Consider the following 8,584-nt stretch of genomic DNA (forward strand, 5'->3'; position numbering starts at 1 on the left):
CTAATCTAGATTCTTGACGACAAGCAAAGACTTAAGTTTGGGTGAGTTGATAATTGTGGATTTTAACCACTTATTAGTACCTTTTTGCTTTAGTTTTAGTCCGAAAGTAAATATTTTTGTCCCCGAATCTAATGAATATGGGTGAATTGAAGGTGTGTTGGAGAGTGTAAGCTCAATGAAGAAATCTAACTCAAAGATGAGATGTTCCAGCTAAGATCAGTCAAGAGGAGAAATGCAAAGAACAGTGCGGTCCACATAATTCCATTTGTGGCCGTAAAAGAAAATGCGGCCCATAGAAGACAACATGTGGTTGCAAAAGAGAAACTTAAGCTTCAGGGATATCTGGTAGAAGTGCGGTCCGCAAACCAAAAAGTATGGTCGCACTTAAGCTTTGCATTGACAAGCCTGAAAGAACAGAGAAGATGCAATTGAACAAAGTTTGAAGTATGAGTGCTTATCAGGCGGATTGGGCGGATATTTATGCTAATGGTTTGTCTTATCGATTATCGGTTTATAAATGTAATAATCCGCTAGACAATCAATAAGACATCAGACGGATTTGTATCTGAGTAGTGATTATCAGATAGTTATCGGGCGATTTATCGGATTATCTATTAAGGAAATATTTGGAGTAAAGCATCACATCTGCTTTATCTTTGCAATGATTCTGGATGAAGTAAATGAACCCTTTGTATTGAAAACTGAATTAACTAAGTAAGACTAGAAAACAGAAATTAACCCCAATAAAGGCGCTCTTCAAAGCTGAACTAACTGAGTAAGACTAAAATTTCTTTGCATATCAAATTCATTTAAAGTTGGATTGGGTGTAGTATTTAGGCAACCAGATTATCAACCACCTTTAGCTTAAATCATATACTTGTATATATGGAAGTAGTAGAATAGCAATACTACTCTGCCCCAATTAACTTATCCAATCCTACATCAAGGTTTACATCTATTACCAAATCGTGACGGGTTCCATATACCTTGGACCAACCAATAAATATTACTTTATATACATAGAGGTAAACTATAAATATACATAGAGATAAATATTACTTTATATACATAGAGGTAAAACTATAAATAAAAAAAATCTTAAGGGGTTAACAGTTTATCCGATAAGGACTAATCCTCCCACAAACCATTAAGCCGATGGTTCAGTTTTGAATAGTTCTAGTCTGAAGCCTCCTTAAAGTGCGGTCCGCAGCAATTTAGCGCGGCCGCAGAACTCATCCAACCGAAAGCACTCGCAACAGTAACCTACCAAAGTGCGGACTGCAGTTGATAAAGTGCTGACCGCAGTTGATAAAGTGCGGCCGCAGAACCCTCCGAAGGGTTTTGGTCAGAAATTTAATAGCAATATAAATAGACGTGAAATACTTTTTAGGGCATCTTTTTGTATAGTAGAAACTGGAAGTTATATTTAGCCATTTTGGGTAACCTTGAGCTACAATTATAGAAGATCAATTACTTTTCTATTTTAATTTTAGTTTTATGTCTTCAATTACTTCTTCTTTTCATTTTTCTATGTCAATTATTATGAGTAGCTAGATTTTATCTGTAACGATCCGACCGGTCATTTTGAGCTCTAGCATGTCGTTCGGCGGTTTGAGGCCTTGAGTAGTTTTACTTCATGTATTATGATTTGTTCGTGTAGTCGAATTTAAATTTTGGGAAGTTCGGAGTTGATTTGGAAGGAAAATTCTCAATTCGAAAGTTTTAAGTTAAAAGAGTTGACCAACGATTGACATTTCAGTAAACGTCCTCAGAATTAGAATTTAAAGGTTCCAATAGGTTTGTATGATGATTTTGGACTTGGGCGTATATTCAGGTTGAGTATCGGATGGTCCCGGAGCATTTCGACGCCTATTTTGTGAAGTTGCCATTTTGAAAATTTTAGAATTTCCTAAGTTTGATATGAAGTGAAATTTGGTGTAATTGATGTCCGTTTGGGATTTCAAGCATTGGAATAGGTTCTCATTATGATTTATAACTTGTACGAAAAATTTGGTGTCGTTACGGAATGTTTAAGTGTGATTCGTACGTGTTCGACAAAGTTTGAATGTTTGAAAGTTAAAAGGACTTTGATCATCATTTCATGGTTTTGATGTTATTCGTGGCATATCGAGCCTTTGCATAAGTTTGAATACGGTATTGAGACTTGTTGTTGTGATTGAACGGGGTCCCGGGGGCCTCGGGTGTGTTTCGGGATAGTTTCGGATCATTTCTCTATGTTTTGCAGCCGCTGGTTTCTGGTGTGTTTGGTGTGCATCGCGATCGCAGGAGAAGGCTCGCGATCGCAAAAGGTTAAGTGGACTGTTAGGGACTTTGTTCTTCGCGATTGTAAAGATGGTGTCGCGTTCACAAAGCTTGATTAGGTTGTGCTTCGCATTCGCGTGATGATGGTTGCGAACATGCTAAGTAAGAGGGGCTAGCCTGGGTTTGGATGGTAGTTCATTGCGATTGCGTGGCTTGGTCGCAATCACATAAGGGATTTTCAGAGGCTGAAGGATTTGCGCTTCGTGTTCGCGTAGCTGGGCTTGTGTTCGCGAAGGGTTGGGCAAGCTGAGTTCACAATCGCAAGGGTGCCCTCGCATTCGCGTAGTGTGATTTCCTGGGCAATGATGGTTGGCCTTTGCGATTGCGAGGTGTTTTCCTTGATCGTGAAGAAGGATCGTTCGGCAAAACACTTTTAATAAATAGATTTTTGGTTCATTTCATCTCATTTTTCTCATTTTTGGTGCCATTTTTATCATCTATCATGAGGTAAGTGATTCCAGTTGTTGCAAGTTAAATACACAGATTAAGTATGAATTTAAACATGGAATTTTGTAGAAATTGTGGGATTTTGGAAGAAAACCTAGAAATGATAATTTTGGTATTTTCGGATTTTGACCACGAAATCGGGTATGAAATTAGGAATAAATTATATAATTTAGTTCGTGGCATTATGGGTAATGATTATCTTTGAAAATGTTTGGAATCTAGGCACGTGGGCCCAATGGTTGACATTGTTGACTTTTCAAGCGGAGTTAAAAATTGCTAAATTATGAGCATTGGAGTATATTTTGATTGGTTTGCACATTGTTTGGCTAGTTTCGGGTCGATGAGCATCTTTTTGAGGTGTTAGAGAGGCGTTGGAGCCGGTTATCGAATTTCGGAGCGAGGTAAATCTCTTGTCTATCCTTGTGAGGAGAAAATTACCCCATATGTGATGTATTTGTTATGTGCTACTTGTTGTGGGGGCTATGTACGCACGAGGTGTCGAGAGTCCGTACGTAGCTTAAATCATTCCTATGTACGAGTATACTTAGGACTATATCATGCAATATTTGTATTACCTGAACTTAACTTGTTAGGTTAATTACCTAAACTTGTAAATGTAATTTGATTATAGATCATGTTAGGTCGAGTCTCGATACCTTTAGTTGTTTGGCGGGATATATGATTGTTGGTAATAGTTATGCTTACTTTATATTCCTGTTCTTGTATTGCAAATACGTGACTCGTAATTCGATAAATTTTTCTCTTCCTGTGGATCGGGCCGAACGCCTAGGCAGTATATTTGAGATGCATCTATGGTTCGCGACGGTTGACCCTCGACAGTGTACACTCTATTTTGGATCGGGCCGGACGACCTCAACTTAACTCATTCGAAATACCGCTAGGAATTCGAATATTCATGAGATTACTCTTTTGATTGAGATCTTGCAGTTACATGATATGCCTTGTTTGTTTGAGATAGTACATGAGATTTGAGAAATTTACGCTGTCATCAGGTTGGAGGATTATGTTAGTTACAGTTCTTACCTCATTATTACTGTTGTGTTACATATCTGTATATAATTTATCATATTGATTTATTGGACAATTAGTAAGTGTCAATATCGACCCCTCATCACTACTTCTCCGGGGTTAGGCTGGATACTTACTGGGTACACATTGATTTACGTACTCATGCTACACTTCTGCACTAATTGTGCAGGCATACTTGGTGGTCATCCGGGCGCGAAGGCGCAGTTTGCTGAGGAGACTTTGTTGTGAGCTGCTCCCTATGTTACGATCCACGTCACATGGAGTCCCCGTCTTATCTATTATTTGTATTCTGTCTATTTTCTATTTCGGACAGTTGTGTATTTGTACTGTATAATTCAGTAGATGTTATCCAAACATTGTATACATCAAGATGATACAATACAATACAATACAATAAAATACATTATAAAACGACACATAACAACCATCCAAACAAGCTGTCTATGGAGTGCAGAATAGATACAGAAATGGAAGAATCAACTCCTTAAAAAATTTCCTCTAACATGTATCATTGATGCAATAAACAAATAAAACTAATGTTATAGTAATAAATATTTAAAACTAAAATGAAAAGAATAAACAGAAGATTTATTGTTGTCGGTTCAAGGCCACAAGGCCTGTTTCTGATCAATAAGCAATGCCCACTGCTTGTTCAATTTCACAGATTGTTCTGTTCATAGCCAAAACAACGCTTAACCAGAAAACTCGTTTCAGCTTCAGAGAGAAGCAAAAGTGATGAAATGGCTCACTGACAACTTCAGGGCACATATGTATCGAGGGTACGATGAGAATGAAGATAGATAATCACTAAAACTAGGACTTCCATAGTTCATCAAGAACTGCCACTCATTTGAGCTTTAAGTACCTGAGATCGGTATTCAGGCATTACATTTAAGTCTAAGTCAGCAATTAGGCTTATTGGCTGAAGACATACGTTGAGATTAACTAGAACACAATGAAAGAATGAAATAAAGTACTTCCTCTGCCTCAATTTACGTGGCACTTTCTGCTACCGGAGGTTCAAACTATGTGAACGTTGACCAATATTTTAAAATCTATTTTTTATCATATTAACATGAGAAGAATTGTAACTTATAGTACTTCTCATATAATTTTTGAATATTTAGATTTTACTTTTTAAATTTTTTGACTTGATCAACTCCAATTTAACTTCAAAGATTAGTTAAATTGACTCTCAAGAAGCGATGACTCTCAAGAAGCGAAAAGTTCGATGGAAAAATCACAACCACCTAAACTTGTGAATCGTCTGCAACTCCCGTTATTTATTCTAGGAGGAACACTTCTATCAGGATTCAAAGGCTAAAAGAGAAATATAAAAGGACCAACCTCTCCAATACGTACGTCACCCCTTTTGAAAGTCAAGCTGCATGCCACCTGCTTTATAACTACCGATTTAAATTTTAGAATGGATCTCGTCGTTCAAGTTTAGCCTGAAAATTATTTCAGGATGTAACTCGAGATTTTCGACCAATTAAAAATTGTATCGGAAGAACTTGGATTACTCGTATTTTTGAATCTAACTGGGTTAAATTCTTATAATGGTTAGCATTCTAAATACATATATGTTCCGACCTACAAATCTTAGTGGCCACAGAATTACCTGCTGAGGAAAATCTCCATTTTCAAGCTGAGAATTTATCAATACCTTCACTGCATGGTGTAATGGGGCCGGATCTCTCTTGCCCTGCAGAAACGAAAGATAACACTTTAGTTGGTGATCAGAAAGCAGAAGATTTCATCGATTTTATATAAAGCACAAAGTAAAGCAGCGACGAGTGTTTACACGTCAAGAAGTTGATAATGTAGAACTGCATCACTTTTAGGCCTGAAGACACATAACTTAGCTAGACTCTTCTTTTTCATTTTTTCTAACTTTTATAAGTGACAATTTGGTACAAGTTGAAGAGCCTCCATCTCTGTGATTATTTCTGCAATCAACATCTCACTTAAGGAATGGCAGGTATTAGTCATAGCAACCACTGATCACAGAATGCCAAAGGCTTTCCTTTTGGATGTCATCTCACTAAATCATAACATGTTGAACCAGTAAAAGCAAAAGAAATAATACATGGAATGCCATCATTTGAAGGTCTACCTAATTTTCATGAAAAGATGCTTCCCGAGATCATCAGTACGTTGACTTCTTCCCTCTATCCAGTATCCACCCCTTCGATTTCTCCCCCACCCAAAGGAAAAAGAAATTTAACAGTTAAAAGCTATAGTATTAATACTGCTATAATTTCACCAAAATGCTACATGCAATACCATCATTACCCAAATCAATCAAAGTAACAGGGCATCAAGTCACCTTACGCCTCAACTAGTTTCCATCGCATCTTGTCTAAGTTGCTCGGACATGGATGGGGTGTCTGACACAGGTGCAGATCTAGAGGTCGGATCCTTGGAGATATAAATTCTAAAATTCGGGGATACGGATCCTAATAGGGATACGAGTGTGGGGATCCGGCTAAAAATATATCTCTAAATTATGAGAAATTTTGTGTAATACTTATGTATAGCTTTGAAAGTGTGAATTTCTTTTTTATTCTCAAATGGTAGATAAGTAAATGATTGATTTTCTAGATAAGGTATGCTATTTTATTCAAATTTATCCTTTTTTTGGTTATGATTTTGGAAATAAAATTGTATCTCATCTCGAATTTTTTCGTCCATCGTGGTCAAAGTACGCAAAATCATTTGACCAGATCTAGTACGGATCACATACCCACACCTACACTAATGTCGTGTCGACATCAGGTGCTATACCTAAACTTTCGTGTGGGTGCAACTTAACATATGGCTACCAAGCACATTATATGAGTAGAGAACCATTAAGAAAGCAAGAGAAATAAAATATGAATGCAATTTACGTGACTGACACATAAACATGTATCCTTATAAAAGAAATCCTCCACCATTGACCTCCATGGGAAAATTAAATAAAAAGATGTAATAATCATACTGTAGACGTGGTTAGACAACATCCTCACCTAAATCACTTGAAATCACAGATTTTTTCCAATGTTACAATTAATCATTCCAACAACACTGCCAGCAACCATTTTGAAATTTTCATCCATGAGAATCCACGGCAACTGACATGAAGTCTATAGCTGACTCCAGAAAATTCACCACAACACTCTTAGCAGTAATAAACTAATCTTTCAAACCAATGGCAAACCATCAATTAATTAGCTTTACAAAATTAGTTTTGGTCCAAAAGATCAAATCATAATTTATATAACAGCTTCTTGGTCCTCGAAGCTCTGACAAGACAAGCTGGTTTAACTAACATCTCCTTGGAATGAGCCATGTTTGAGGTGGAAACTAGTCATACCTGTCCAGCTTCAATAAGAGCCATCATAGCCCATGCTTTATTAACAATGTGAGATCTGTTGCCCTCAAGATTTGTATACACCTATAAAAGTAAAAAAGTGAAAATAAAAGACAAAAATTTTGAAAATTAGTTTCTAGAACTGAGAGGCAAATAATTCCAGTAATTGCAAATAAGTTAGAGTTATGGCCAGCACTTGAGCGAGAATACAGCAGCTAATAGCTGCGGACATAGTTATATATTTGACTGTAACATTTTTCTATTGAATTGCATTACCAAACTAGTTAATTATACTTGTAACTCAGTGGTTCATTAATGATTTTTATGATACCTCTAACAGACAAGTTCTAAATCAAAGAGTTTTTTTCGATTCATATATGGTTGACATTAAGGACTTCATCTCTCATTTTCTCCTCATTTTATACAGCTGACGAAAGTGAGACGTGAGGTAATAAAAAGCTAGAAGCAAGTTTGAAGAAAGTAATCATTCTAGTATGGTTACTAAAGATTCATAGCTTTATTAGTAGAGAACATCTCTATACATGTTTCGATGTTAAACATTTACATGAGATTAGTGCTTTATAGCATGCGTAGAAAGATTACAAGGTACACAGAGAACCATGATAGCTATCACAAGGTATGAAATGGCATTTACCTTATTCTGACAAGACAGATAACTCTCTCCCCAGCCACCAGACAATACTTGTTTGGACAACAGAAAATCACAGGCCTTGCGGATGCTAGAAGAAATGAAGAATTGTTGAAGCTCCTCCCAGCAGCCAGCAGGCCCTTTACCCCAAACCATGTGCCGTACGTAAAGCAAACTTCCCAAGATCCATACCTAAGCAGAAACCTCAGAGATTAAGTGAATTCTAATGTGGGCACAACGTGTCTTGAGCATATGATTTATGGTTGAGACTCGTGACTTGTGATTATGAGACGAGGTATCTCTCAGTAATTCATTGTGAGACTTGTGTTAGAACGACTTGATTAGTTGGTTGTCATGTGTTTTCTTTTGTCACGACCCAAATTCCAACTAGTCCTGATGTCACCTAGACCAACCCGCTAGGTAAGCCAGTTAGCAACAATCCAAAATCAAATGAGATTTACTGAGAGGAATAATGATAATATATTGAACTTCTATACAAAGAATTTCCAAGGACCGGTAGTACAAATCATGGTTTTCTAAGATTTAGAGTTTACAAAGTTGGAATGAAATAAATACATTATATGCTTGAAATATACATGAACAGATTAATAATTCTAAAGCTTCCAAGAACAAGAGGCATCTATGACCGGAACGCAAGTACATCTTCAATGCCAGCTCCTGCCATACACATCAACATCAGCATCCAAATCTGCATGCAAGGTGCAGAAGTGTAGTATGAGTACAACCGACCCCATCTATTA

General features: G+C 36.9%; 1 protein-coding gene across 1 annotated transcript; it reads right to left on the reverse strand.

Moving 5' to 3' along the window:
- Positions 1 to 4,287: 4,287 nt before the first annotated feature.
- Positions 4,288 to 8,010, reverse strand: LOC108946645 (cycloartenol Synthase-like). The gene is made up of 3 exons (XM_018773761.3): positions 7,830 to 8,010; positions 7,178 to 7,258; positions 4,288 to 5,524 (listed from the first exon to the last, which is right to left on the reverse strand). The coding sequence occupies exons 1-3, from the start codon at positions 7,977 to 7,979 to the stop codon at positions 5,366 to 5,368; spliced, it is 390 nt and encodes a 129-aa protein (XP_018629277.1). The 5' UTR covers positions 7,980 to 8,010; the 3' UTR covers positions 4,288 to 5,365.
- Between the last annotated feature and the right edge of the window lie 574 nt (positions 8,011 to 8,584).

The sequence above is a fragment of the Nicotiana tomentosiformis genome, chromosome 5 (assembly GCF_000390325.3).
Source record: "Nicotiana tomentosiformis chromosome 5, ASM39032v3, whole genome shotgun sequence".
Taxonomy (NCBI): Eukaryota; Viridiplantae; Streptophyta; class Magnoliopsida; order Solanales; family Solanaceae; genus Nicotiana; species Nicotiana tomentosiformis.

Coding starts and splice junctions, on each gene's coding strand:
- LOC108946645 (XM_018773761.3), bottom strand. CDS start 7,979: ATGGTTTGGGGTAAAGGGCCTGCTGGCTGCTGGGAGGAGCTTCAACAA. Junction 7,259..7,829: donor ATCTGTCTTGTCAGAATAAG/GTAAATGCCATT, acceptor TTACTTTTATAG/GTGTATACAAATCTTGAGGG. Junction 5,525..7,177: donor CTCTTATTGAAGCTGGACAG/GTATGACTAGTT, acceptor TCGTTTCTGCAG/GGCAAGAGAGATCCGGCCCC.